Source organism: Glycine soja, chromosome 7 (assembly GCF_004193775.1).
Source record: "Glycine soja cultivar W05 chromosome 7, ASM419377v2, whole genome shotgun sequence".
Lineage (NCBI taxonomy): Eukaryota > Viridiplantae > Streptophyta > Magnoliopsida > Fabales > Fabaceae > Glycine > Glycine soja.
Genome location: NC_041008.1, coordinates 9,963,743 through 9,977,581, shown reverse-complemented (window position 1 = coordinate 9,977,581; position 13,839 = coordinate 9,963,743). Strand labels below are relative to the sequence as shown.

Sequence of the window (13,839 nt, the reverse complement as noted above, 5' to 3'; positions counted from 1 at the left end):
CGTATATGACTAGATGCAGAATGCATATGGCATATACTCATATCACATGACTTCTCCAGTTCTCTTTTTGCCTCTGTATTATGTTTTGTTCATCTCTTTCTCTCTAATTCTTTTTTTTTCTTCTTATTTTCTATTTTAAAAATTAACATCTTTGAGTTTCTAATGTCCAGCTTCCATGAGTAAAACATATGCATGATTCTATTTGATTAAAGCTTCTTTTTTATGAATTATGACTAACAGAAACTACACAAGGCTGGAAATACCAAAGTTCTTTGTATTCTTATTGTGGTTTCACTAACAGAAACTTATTGAACCTGCAGTGCTATATTTTCCGCCAGAGTTCTTTGTATTCTTATTGTGGTTTCACATAGCGTCATTGTCTCTCCTAACTAGTGAATTACTTGATACAGGGCCTTCCAGGAGCATATACTGAGGGTGTAGTTTTGAATGCATATCCAAAATGTGAGACAGTGCCATGTGAAGACTGAGACTTCATTCAAGGTTTCATATGAAATTTGTATTCTTTTATCTTGGTTTCTTATAATAGGATATCATAATCAGTAATTATAAATACTGATTTTAATATTAGATAATAATATTTATTGATTATATATTAGCAATATTGATAATATTGTAATTATAAATACTGATTTTAATATTACATAATAATATTTATTGATTATTATCAATATTGATAATATTAAAAATATAAATTTTGATTATTAATTAACCTACATTTTAATTGCAGGTTATTTAACATTTAATATCGGTTGTGACATAAGCACGATGTTAAAACACACCCTTTTTACATCGTTTACGACTACAACTACAACACTGATGTAGAAGGTCTAATTTCTACATCGGTGGTCAGGACAGTATCGATGTAGAAGGTCTAATTTCAACAACGGTTATGACATCAACAACGATATAGAATGTCTAATTTCTACATCGATAGTCAGGACAACACCGATATAGAAAACATTGTATTTCTACAACGGTCAATTGAGGACCGATGTTAAAACTTTTAACTTTCAACGACATCATATTCAAAAACGGTTGACCACCGATGTTGAATGTCGTTTCCGACTGATGTAAAAAGTGCAATTTCTAGCATTGGTGGTTGTTTCTTTAATGGTATATTGTCCATGAGATCAAACTCTTCATTTAGAGGCACATATGGTGAAAATGGCCATTGTATCTCTTGATTTTATATTCTTATTTTTTGCTTCTATGAATGTTTTCTAGCTCTCCTTCTCTTAAATACTATTACATCAGATTATATTGCTTTGTCATGCTGTACTACATGATCATCCTAGTGAAATATCATTATCCTAAATAAAGCTCTGGTAGATCTCCAAATTATTAGTGCCACCCTTGATTTATTTGGGAAAGTTTTTCATGGAGGAAGAGATGTGCCTGTTGCTAAACATGAAGCATACCTACAACAATTTATGTTTCTTCTGTATAATTGTGTTTTAATAAGTGAAATTTTGCCCAATTGTTTTAGTGCCGGAGATATGCTGCAGACCTTATTAGGTTTTGAATTCTAAACAATTTGGATTGTTATGTATAAAATATAAACATATTGTATTGCAGTTTAAGTTTCAATGAATGTCTGGTTTGTCATTGGAGATGCCAATTGTCAGTTTATTCTTAATTTTTAATGAAATCATTAATACTGCTTTAATCTTTCTGCCAGACTCTTTTTCGCTATCTTCGAATATGCTGAATGACCAAGATCAGTTAAGGGAGTTGGGAAATGCAGCTGTCAAAGAAACTGAAGCTAAAATGAACTACAGAAAAAGGGAAGTTATTGACCTGAACCCAAAATTTGTTCTCCAATATGTTATTATTTTTGTGATCCTGTGGTGATGCTAATTCTACTTTTTTAATAACTTCGTATTCTGGTTAGCTTGTTCAAAAAATAAAGAAAATAAATTTAGATTCAACCACGAGGGTTGAAAATTTAGACACAATTTTGTGTATTGAATTGACTTTTTTTTGCTGTCAACCTGCTGGGAGATTTGTTGATTTCATTGTTCAATGTAAATGTAATGTTAGAGTACTCAACATGAACAACGATCCCTAATAATATCAATACTGGTTTAGAAGAAAAGGTGTTTTTATATATTAAAAAATTGAATAATATAATGGTTTAAGGTTTAGGATATGCATCTTTTATCAAATGGTTTTTAAATTATTTCTGCAGTTAAAGATGGATCGAAATAGAAAGATGTAATTGAAGTAGAAACATACTCATGAAGTGAGTTTTTGGACTTGACAATGATATGTTCTTAAGTAGATTTATTCAATTAAATTAAGTAATTTGTGCATGTGTATGATCTTGTATGATATATGTTCATATATTTCCACACAAAAAAATCCTGTCATAAGAAGAAAAAAAATTTCAAAACTTTTGAAGAGCTCTCAAAAGGAGTGAATCACATAAAGATTTTTTTTTTCAAACAAATGATTTAAGAAGAATAAGGTTATTAAACAAATACCTTTTTAGGGAGAAAATAATGAAAAATTACTTGTTATATTAGTACTGTTGAAGTTAGTGTCATAAATAATATTATTTTATATCATTTATTAGATTTTATATAAGTTTTTCTAATAAAGATATAATGTGATTCATTTTCTTTTAAAGATATAAAGGATATTATTATAAATAATTATAAAATTATAATTTTCATTTTTCCTTATTATCCTTCATTTACTTGTATAGACATTTTTTTTATATAAATAAAATAAAGAATTATTTTCACATTTTTCTGCTCTTTCTTTTTATTCTCTCTTTTTATTCATCTTTCAATTTTTTTTTTAATGGAATAAACCATATTGTGTGTCGTTAACACAAGCAATGAAGTAAACTTACTTGGACATTGATTTTACCAACAACCAAAATCTTTCTGAAATCCATATTCTTCTAATCATTTTTTTGCCTAAATGAAGCATATGAATATATATGATTACGACCAATCACCCCCTAATGTCTGTGTATTAATAATATGAATAATATATAATTATTACGTTTGACCACCAAAACCATAATAATTATTAAAAGAAAAACAAAAGTAGAAAAAGTGAAACGCCCAAAAAGGTAAAAGGCAAAGCTTGTGTTTTGCACGTAAGCCACAGACAAAAACATTCCTAATCTTCCAATTAGGTCACAACCAAACAATCCCCAAAAATTATTACAAAAAATCAAAATAAAGCCACAAAATTTTCCTTTCTTTAAAAAAATAAAATTAAAAAAATAAAAATTGAAAACCCTTATTATACAACACTACGCCGCGCCGCCGCTGCAAATTCCGGCAAGCGACACCGGAAACCGATTACAGAGGCTCTCCGGCGGCGGTGCTCCGTCGTCTACGTCTGCCTGCGGCGGAAGAACCCTCCCGTCGGAGAAGAGCACCCTGCTGCCGTTCCTCTGCTGGTTGCCGGCGACCATCCCCTCGAGCTCCGCCGCCGTTCCGTAGAACGCGCCGTCGCCGAACCGCCGCTCCACCTCCAGAAACTCGCCGAGAGACGCCGGCCTGGCGTCGCCGTCGCGGCAGAGCTGCCACCACCTCCGCCGTCTCTCCGCCGTCGTTGCGGCGGAATTAGCCTTTTTCTTCTTCTTGGTTGCGGCGGCAGTCCTCCTTGCTCCGCTGGCGGCCTCGGCGGCGGAATTAGGGTTCCGATGCTGCGATGGGACTCTGAATGCAATGGTGGGGAAGTTCACTCCCATTAGTGTCCCCAATGTGGTGCTTCTGTCATGGAAGAATGATCCGGTGGACTATCATTCAAAAACCCCACAAATTAAAAATTAAACTTTTGATTATTTTCTCGTGGAAAAAGGAAAATTTAGAAAAAAGAAATTCTGGGCTGTGGAAAAAATTGGAGTTTTTTTTTTTTTTGAAAATTAAAAAGGGTGAGGGGGTGTGAATGTGAATTTGATGATACCTCAGTGTCAAGATCAGAAGAGGAAATGGAAGAAATTGTGGGTGAAGATGGTGGTGGCACCAATTCAGTGGCTGGATCTAGCATTGTTGTATTGTGACTTGTGTTGTGATGAATGAGGGATTAGAGATGAAAGCAGAGGAACTCTGAGATGTTGAGGAAAAAGTAGATTGAGGCAACTAGTAATGTGTGGAGCTTTGTTGGTTTATATGCACTATGAGGAATGGATGAAAAAGCATGTTGGGGATCAAAGAAAAAGGAATGAGATGTGTTTGAAATGATTCTTGCTTTGGGTGGTTATCAGTTCATCACTATCAATGGTGGGTTAAGGTTAAATCCTTGCAAAACTTCACAGCCACAGTTTTTTTTTTTTTTTGAATTTTGACTTTTTCTTTGAAATCAACATAAAAGGATCAGGTAGTATGATTGAAATTTGGAAATTATATTGATAATGTAGGTTTTTTCTTTTAAATCTTGTGTGAACAGTGTAAATGCAGTTAATTTGACTATCCTAATTATATTTGGATAGCTGAATGTAGTTAAATGTTAACCTTTCTGCACATATTAACCATAATGAAAAAGGTAAGGAATGCCTTCTTCCTTATTTGCTTTTTTTTCGGGGGGGGACCATAGCCTTATTTGCTTTCTGTATTGAAATGCACACAATAAAAATCTTATAATTAACAAAAATACAATCTATCTGGAAACAAAAGATACAAAAGGAGTCATAGAATTTCCTAATCGATAATGGTAATGATAGATAATGGACCAAGCTAACACCTAATAGTAATACCTTTTCTGATTGCTTAATTTTCTTCTCCCTTGTCTCTCTCAACTTTCTAGATTCTTACGGGTTACATTTAATAAAAGATTGAGGGATAAGTCAAAATGCATTGGCAAGATGCCTCAATTATTGTTATTGTCTTCAGTTTTCTTCTTTTCTCTGTTCAGAACAAAATTTTCTTTGCTCCTTACTTTTTTACAGAATAGTTGAATGTAGTATATGATAGCTGTGTGAGGTACAAAGGAAAATGTTAATCATACGATTGATTTCTTTCACTTGACTCTCTAGTTTTGTTTTCTTATTTCTTAGCAGGAAGCGAGTTCCTTGATAGACTGTTTTGAGATGCTTTTTTGAGCTGAAGATGCAGACTGAAGTAGTAGTAAACTATTATTAGCTTTGTCAATAACAACGAGAAACAACACATTTTTTTTATGTGATTCCCTATAAAATAACGTTCTTCTTTTAAATAATTTAATATCCTTTAGTAATCTTAGGTGAATACAGGGGTGAAAAAACTTTAGGCATTCAACTACAGTCACATTAGTTTGAAAAGGGCTCCTACAGTTCAGCTAGAAGAATACAATCACATCATTCAAATTAAAAGGTAAAAAAAAATGAAGCATTATAATATGCTCTAGAAAATGGTTAAGGAGATTAATTTAATATTAAACTCTGAAACATTGCAACTTGTGTCCAATAAGAAATATTGATGTAATTAAAGCCTGAAAATGGGGAAGAAACAATAACTGAAAGAAAAAGATCTATTAGCATATAGTACAGTTTTCAATGGGTGCAAGGAGATAATTATTTTTGTAAGCTGTAGAAGATCAATTATAATATGGACCATTAGAACAGGCTTTAGGAAAAGGTTAAGGAGATCAATTAAATATGAAACTAAAATATTATAACTTCCGTCCACAAGAAACATTGATATAATAAAATATGTCAAGACTGATCCGGTACAATAATTAAAACATTAAGATCTATAGTTGAGTAGTGGAGAATTTGAATGGGAAAAGGTATGGTCAGATAATGACACTTGAAAGTTGTAACAAAGCTCAAGGTTATACTTGTTTAAACAGGTGGGAAATAGAAAAGTGAAAATAGAAAAAAAAATCATCTGTTGTTTGGTTGAGGAAAAAAACAACATAGTAATTAATTTTCATTTATGAAAGGAGCTAAAAATGTAAAATCTGAGTGTGCCGAACAAGCTTAGATTCATTTTCATTCGAAATTTTCTAATCATCTATTTGACATGGAATCAAACATAAAGTCTCAGTAAATTACAAGAAAATGACGCTTCAAATCTTCAATTTAAGCCAAAGCTAGCTTGAAAGGGACTATCACATGATGTAATGTCCCAACTAGTAATATAAATCTATCTATATCCCCAACTAAAAGGTGAATTAATGCTTAATGTTCTTTGCTTCTCTCACCATTATCTCAACTCCAAGCAGCGATTGGTAAGACAACCTTGGGGTTGAACTAGAATAGATTAAAAAAAAAAAAAAATCACTTGTAAAGTGGTCATAAGACATTGTGAGTTGTTTATAACTCGTTTAACATTGTGGAATTGGCAACATAGTGCATAAGAGGGTCATATGATATAGATCACAAGGGCATTGCATAAAGTGGGAAAAGGCTATGCCATCATAAATGGCGCACGAGGTTTAGCACTTCACACTCATAATTCAGACTAAACTCACGTGGAGCTTTAGTTTTCTTTAACTTTACAGTTCAATTAGGGGGTTGGGGATTCATGGGAAAAGTTTCAGGCACAAATATGGTTCATTCATTCTTGAAAGGCTTATGCCTTTTTGTAATTTGAGAACTTTTCTTCTATTTTCTATTTTTTGTTTTTATAAATAAATTTTAAAACAGAGACTTAATGTTACCTTATTTCTTACTTTTAAAAATTGTATAAGAAATAAAAATAACAAAATTTTTCACTCTTTTCCTGTTTTAATGCCACCTTAAAAAATCAAGTTAGAACTATGTTGAAATAGTATCTGTTCATGTATTCAGCTACTATCTATTCATTTATTATTTTAAAATGATTATAGACATATATCAAACTAAAAGAGATGAATAATAAAATATAGAAGTGTGGACTATGCTGTGGAGTATATTTAAGAAATTTTTTAGAGTTGTTAAATTGAAGGGGAAAAAAAACTGGATTATCTAGTGTAATAAAAATATTACTACTATGACATTAAGAAATTGAAAAATAATATAAAATAAACTTTAGCAACTCTTACGAGTTGTTGGGATGGAACGGACCTTGGCATTTTCATGTTGAAAATGTCTGAAGTACATCGCTTGCCAGAAAAATATTCACACAGAAGAAATTGAGGAATATCATAATACCTTATGGAATACTGAATCATGTGCCAAAACTCCATGACATGACAATAACATATTTAGCCTTTCAAGCTAAGTCACTTCCCTGACTATGTATGTACCTTCACTCCCAATTCCATGTCACTATGTCAGTGTATTCCTTATGGTCCCATGAACATTTGAGTATACTGTACACCAACTGTAACTATATCATTTCGGCTTCAACCATAGTATGAAATATGAATGTTGAATGTGAAGGTCTTAGCTCTCCCACACGACATCACTTGGCGACAAGAGGAAGTACAGAAAGTGAAAAACCACCTTCCAAACAATTTTATGAAATTTGGATAATAGAAGTTGGCAAATTCTAAAGATTTTCTTTAACTAAAATCTTTTTTTTTTTCTCTGAATCACTTTTGAGTTTTGTATCAACCCTTTACTGCAATAGGCAATATCCTTCTTGTATTCATCTGTAAGCAAGGATTGGAAGACTTATTGGCCACTATTGAAGCTTATAATCCATCTTATAAGAATTAAAAGCAAAAGCTTATGTGATGAGATATGATCTACATGCATACTTCTGTTTTATGAACAAAATGCCACTGTAAACTAAGGCAACATAGTCTCATATACTGTAGACCCTGAGAAAAAATCAAACCTAATCTGATCATATATATAAGCTTAACTAAAGAAATTTACATGGGGGGGAAATCATTGGATAAAATCATTCCACATTTCAGTAGCAATGGAGTCCCTTAACTGTGAAGCAAGTGCAATTTCTTCAGAATCAAAAGTATGAACTGATGGCTGTGTCTGGGTCTCAACATCCATCTTTGGTGGTACTTCCATCTCCAATGGGGGTTGTGATTCCTCCATTGGAAATGACCCTTCTTCATACATCTTGAAAAGCCAATCATCTGGCTTCTCCCTGCGAATGTAATTGTGCAATGCACATGCAGCCACCACTAACTTCACTTGTGTTTGTAATGGATAAGAAGGAGCAGACATCAATATAGGAAACCGTGCCTTTAAGATCCCAAAAGTTCGATCTATGACATGTCGTAATAATGAATGTCGTTGATTGAACAGTTCACTTGCATCTTGCGGGTGGTAATCGCTGAGAAATTCCTTGGAGTAGTAGGGAGTACTGGAATATGGAGCAACGAAACCAGGCACATTTTGGTACTTGCTGTCTACGATGTAGTATTTACCTGTATCATAAACAAGTGTTTTAATCTAATATTTGAAGCAAACGTCATGTGTATGGTAATCACAGGGAATAGTTAATCATTTGTCCCTTAAGTTTGCATCAAGTTTCATTTTTGTTGTATAAGTTTTACATGTTTCAGTTAATTCTTACATATAAAAAAGTTGGAATGTTTTCCTTTTGAGTTGCTCTATGAAAATAGGAATACATCGCCAATCACCTAAGGTGGCATTTGGCATTGTCATCTCCAAACTATCAATCTCTCACAACTACACAAAAGTCGAAATGAAAGAGAGTCCCCTTCTTTAGTTTGGTTCAAGAAAAGGGAATGAAAGAGGAGGGAAGATCCCCTTGTTTGCTTACAAGGGAGGGAAGGGAAAACAAGAATAATATATTGTAATATAATTATAAATTACTTTTCCTCTCCTCCAAATTCACCCAATTTCAGAGGGGAGACAAAAATAGAAGGGAGATTTCAGCCCTCACATTTCCGCTCCCCTCCAAATTTCTGAACCAAGAGAGGTTAAAAAAAAATCCTCCTCTCCCAGTATTTCCCCTCCAACAGAATACACCGTGCTTTTTTATTTTACAAACCAAATTAATGGAGATTTGTGGAGAGAACATAACATCCTGAAAACCCAAAAATGAGCATATGACAACTATAGGCACTGCCAATGAGTCAAAAGGATTCATTAAGCGTGTGCGAAATGGATGGAAGAAAATGAGCCAAATGGATTTGTTGAGGATGTGAACATTGGACTGAAGATGCTTCAGGGAGAAATATTTGGAATAATTGGTGAATTGAGCAGAAATATCATTAAGATTGATGACTTGACAGGATTGATGTTGTAGTATTTTCACGGTGGGGGCTTGCATCTTCATTTTTGGGGGGAGAGAGAAGAATCCAGTTCAAACAGTGCAGGAAGTTAGAGAAACAAAAAAGAGGAAAATGAATAAGTAAAGACTTTATTTTTAATTTTCTTTCAGTATGAAGTGATGAATCATACTATGCTTAATTTTATAATAATGAACCAAAAACTTTTTTCTGAGTTGGAAGTTACCTTTTCCGTATCAACAGTTAGATTCATAAGGATTGCTACATGGACAATATGCTATGAATTTTCATTAACTAGTTTTTATCCAAAAAAGAAAATTGGTAGCTAGTTGAAAGGGTCTAGAGTCTCATTTATTTTAGGACATAATTGAAGCATAACACTTTTGGTACAAGATTGAAATTTGATGTGAACTTTAGGACAAAAGGTTTAGTTCTTTCTAATCATAACTTCCTATAGCTAGAGCTTAAAAGTTGGTGCAATTCAAGATACAGAGTTCCAACAGTATTACTACCTAAATAATCATAACTTCATTTTACATATATTTACCCAAATCACAGAATATTTACCCTCGGGGACCTGCAATTTGTTCTGCCTTGTGATTGCTGAATTAAAAACTTGCAAGTCTGTAGCAGATCCTTCCCATCCAGCCAAAACATATTGAAACTTGAGGTCAAATGAGCAAGCTGCCAGAATATTCTGTGAAAGCAAACCATTCTTATTGCGGAATGGTCCTTGCTCATCTACACCTACCGTCACTGGTACATGTATACCATCAATTACTCCCACACAATCCTATGAAAGAATTTTTAAAAAGTAAGATAGAATCAATCCATACAAGATACCAATCAGAAGCTGAGCAAAAAAAAAAACTCGTTTATAGAAATCTTACTTTAAAATATGGATAGAATCTAGGATCTTCAAAGATTTCTGAAGGAACACCAGAGCCAGGAGGCTGAAAGAGATCCAGTGAAATAGACATTATAGCATTCAAAACATTGTTAAAGTGACGACTAATAGTTTCTCCAGAATAACGGAATAACTCTTGAACAGCCCTTGTCCGTAGATTATGCCCAATAATGAACATAAATATGCCCAGTTGCTCCTCAATTTTGATTCGATTTGTGTGACGCAATAAACCCTTGGCTTGCAGGATATCACATAACTTATAGAATACATGTTTATCCATGCGAAAATTCTCCAGACAGCATTCATTTTGACCATTGAGTACTTCATCTATAAATTTTGCCCCATTAGATGCTAAATGAATCAGTTCCTTAGTAGCATGATTACCAGAGACTCCATCATTTTCCTCTTCAGAACTCTCCATTAAGGAATTAGGATTGCTTCTGAGTTCTCACAGATAATGTATGTCAGTAAATAGAAATATGGAAATGAAAGTTGTACCATGAAAATGTAAATAAAATGGACAATCATTTATCCCTTTTCAACCCCTTCGTCCCTATCTCTTTTACACGTGAGACAAAAAAGATAGACAAGTAAAGTTTCACACTTTTGGCAATTAAGGCATAGTTACAAACAAAACTTAGTAGCATTTTAGTTATTCTTTAACATCAATACACACCCTCAAGAAAACCTACAATGCCACCCCCACTCCCAGCAGGTTCTGAAATAGAAGCATCATTTATTAAACCAAAAATAAAGCAGGCAAGAAACACACCGTCACAAAATGCAGAGAGAGCAAAGCAGGGAAGGCACACGAAAATGGTAATCATCTACTCAACTTCCCTCATACACCAGTTTTTGCAATTTGCATTTAGTCCCTAAGTATTCTATTGCATTTAAAGCCAGAAAATGAAACTATGAAGTTTATGCAGTTCTTCCAAAAATTTCCTTCAATAAATCTACATGGTCCAGTAATGGTCCAAGTAGATGGGAGATACTTCAGTACTGAACACACAAAGATGGGAGCGTTTATGTAAATGAACCACCTAGCATGTTTTTCCTTCTCTCATCTTCTACTCTTAATTCTCATGCTGGACTAAAATGACAGTAATTAATTACTCACATGTAGTAATCAAAACTGAAAAGAGGCTAGCAACACACTCTTTTGAATATACTCTCAACTATTGGCTGAAATTTGTCGGGACCAACCAATTTTTACAGGTCTAATTTCTAATTTAATGAACCTCACTCGTGATTCTATAATTTTAAATAAATCATAAAAAATAATAGAAAATGTATCAAAAGGAGTGTGTTGAAGGGTGTGTTACAAGCACTCCTTAGACTGAAAATTCAAGAATGCACAAACGAACCTAACCTGTTCAAATAAGATGATTTCATTTTCCCACAACCACACAGAGTCCCAGAGTAAACATCATCTATATGCACACATTACAAACAAGAATTCCTCACACTCACAGAATGTTTATAAAAGCAGTCCCCGACCGCGGTTTCGGTTTTGACCACAACATCAAGGTTTTGGGGGTGTCAGTGGCTGCATTTGTCCACAATTTCCAGCAATATCAAAAAACACAACCAAACCGCAAGCGCAATTTAAAACCTTGCTGCCCTCACACAATGGGGAAAACAACAGGTTTGTGTAATGCAGCAACTAAATGCAAAGACAGTAACATTCACATATTCTTGTTACAAACAAACAATTACCGCGAATCCACACCTTATAGAGAAATGCTTACGAAGATTGAACTCGCTCAGTTTGTACATAGGAGGAAAAAAAAAGTTAAACGAAATGGCGATTCTAAATGCAGCCACACATGAATTAGCGTCGTTTTTCGCAATCCCGGAAAGGGGAGAAAATCGAAAGGGGAAATATTTGGAAAATTTTCTCAGCAGCCAAACAGAAAAAAAAAAAAAGTTGCTTGAGAGTGGAATTGGTACCTGACCGAATAGAGAGTGAATAGTGACTACTTGACCAGAGAGACGACGTCGTCTTCGTCTTTTGGAGTCGAAGTCGAACGAATCCAAAACTTGATATACGTGCGTAACGTAACGGTGTATAAACAGACCAATAACAGAATTACACATTATATTATTTTTGTATAAATAAAAGTTGGATCAAATAGTAGTATTCTCTTCAATATATATATATATATAGAGAGAGAGAGAGAGAGAGTAGTATTCTGTAAGGAAAAAAAACTGATCTTTTCATTCCTCATTTTTTAGATACTAGTATATGATTTTTTTTCCCACAAGAAACAAATCATTTTTTATCTTTCAAATTAGGTTAAATTAATCAATTTTTATTTTACATAAATAAATATTGGGTGAATTTGTTTAAACTTAAAAAACAACTTTAAAATAAAACACTTTTGTATAAACATTTTTTAAGCATATGAATTTGTTTCTTAGAATTATTTTTTTAAGCAAAAATGGTTTTAATAAGTACTAAAAAAATATAAATTATTTATTTTATTAAAATAAGTGTTTATTTCAATAAATAAATTGACCTCAACAAAAATTAACATTACTAACGGCTAACATTTACAATGAAAAAATTAATATCAAAATCACAAAGGAAAACAAAGGAGGTTGGTCTAGTAAGTAGGGACATGATCATATTTCACAAAAAGATATAAGTTTACCCCTGTTTGTCAATAAAAAGATCTTATTATTAGATAATCTATAAATATTTCTAAACTCACCTTAACTTTTTGCTCACCAAAAAAAAAAAAGGAGAACTAAGTTTAAAATTTACAAAACTCCCGCGGTAATGTTAAACATTTTTTCTTACAAACTATTTAAAAACGTAGGACTCGTTGGAGATGGTTGTAAATTTTTTATTTTTAAATTTAAATTTTAAAACAAAATGTGTTGTTCAAAGTGGAGCCAAAATAGTATTTAATTCAATTTCAAGATATTTTTATATTCATTTTCAAAAAAAAATGAAATTTGGTTTCTACTTTTTTTTAAAAAAAATTCTTGTCATCATTAATACCACAATAACTAACATTATTACCACAATCATCATTATCAATATCATTATCACTACCATTACTATTATTATTACTACCATCATCATTGTCATTATTGTCAAACTCCTATCACCACACTACCAACATCATTAATTCCTCCACCATACATTGTCATCAATATCATTGTCGTTGTTACTACAAGCCACTATTATTGACACTCAAACTACCTGCATCAACATAAACACCACTAATAGCATTGTCCACTAATAGCATTGTCGTCACTTCTACCACTATTGTGCCTATTGCCATTATTACTAACATCGTCATTACAATTATATAATTACCATTGTCACTATTATCATCACCTCCAAAGGCATGGGGCTACATGAGCATGCCTCCTCCTAAAAGTTTTTAAACTTTCATAGTATTATGTATAAAATTATGTTATGGTCTCCTCTTTTTTTCCTCTAAATCCTCTTTAATATTTTTTTTATTAACAATGTGTCATCTAAAAGTTAAAATTCTCTTCATTTTTTACTTTCTTCTATTTGACAAATATGTTTAGTTTCTTATATACTTTTTTGGCTTCCACAAGATCACAAATTTGTTCCATTGTTGTTTTTCTTCCTACTTTGTACTATGACTTTTTTTTACTATGCTTCTAAAACAATTCATCTTGTATTTTTTTATCTTACATAAATAAAAATACAAAGAGCAATAAAATAACTATGTACCTTTTATAAAATGATTAACTTATAGAAAAACTAACTTTAAACAAATAAAAAAATTTGGTTTCTTTTATAAATTGATAAATTAAGATAATTATACATTGAT

The 13,839-nt window shown here is 32.6% G+C and overlaps 2 protein-coding genes across 4 annotated transcripts; both read right to left on the bottom strand.

Annotated features, from left to right (window-relative positions):
• Positions 1 to 3,087: 3,087 nt before the first annotated feature.
• Positions 3,088 to 4,332, bottom strand: LOC114418822 (uncharacterized protein At3g17950-like). Its single transcript, XM_028384343.1, has 2 exons — positions 3,949 to 4,332; positions 3,088 to 3,781 (listed from the first exon to the last, which is right to left on the bottom strand). The coding sequence occupies exons 1-2, from the start codon at positions 4,030 to 4,032 to the stop codon at positions 3,290 to 3,292; spliced, it is 576 nt and encodes a 191-aa protein (XP_028240144.1). The 5' UTR covers positions 4,033 to 4,332; the 3' UTR covers positions 3,088 to 3,289.
• Positions 4,333 to 7,572: 3,240 nt separating this feature from the next.
• On the bottom strand, positions 7,573 to 12,106 carry LOC114418686 (putative nuclease HARBI1). 3 transcript variants are annotated; one of them, XM_028384158.1, is made up of 4 exons: positions 11,972 to 12,106; positions 10,002 to 10,465; positions 9,679 to 9,904; positions 7,573 to 8,280 (listed from the first exon to the last, which is right to left on the bottom strand). In XM_028384158.1, the coding sequence occupies exons 2-4, from the start codon at positions 10,437 to 10,439 to the stop codon at positions 7,781 to 7,783; spliced, it is 1,164 nt and encodes a 387-aa protein (XP_028239959.1). In that variant the 5' UTR covers positions 10,440 to 10,465; positions 11,972 to 12,106; the 3' UTR covers positions 7,573 to 7,780. The 3 variants fall into 3 exon arrangements, with proteins under 3 accessions (XP_028239959.1, XP_028239958.1, XP_028239957.1); XM_028384157.1 differs by having other exon boundaries at positions 10,002 to 10,458; positions 11,972 to 12,091; XM_028384156.1 differs by lacking the exon at positions 11,972 to 12,106 and adding an exon at positions 11,751 to 11,950 and having other exon boundaries at positions 10,002 to 10,458.
• Positions 12,107 to 13,839: the final 1,733 nt, after the last annotated feature.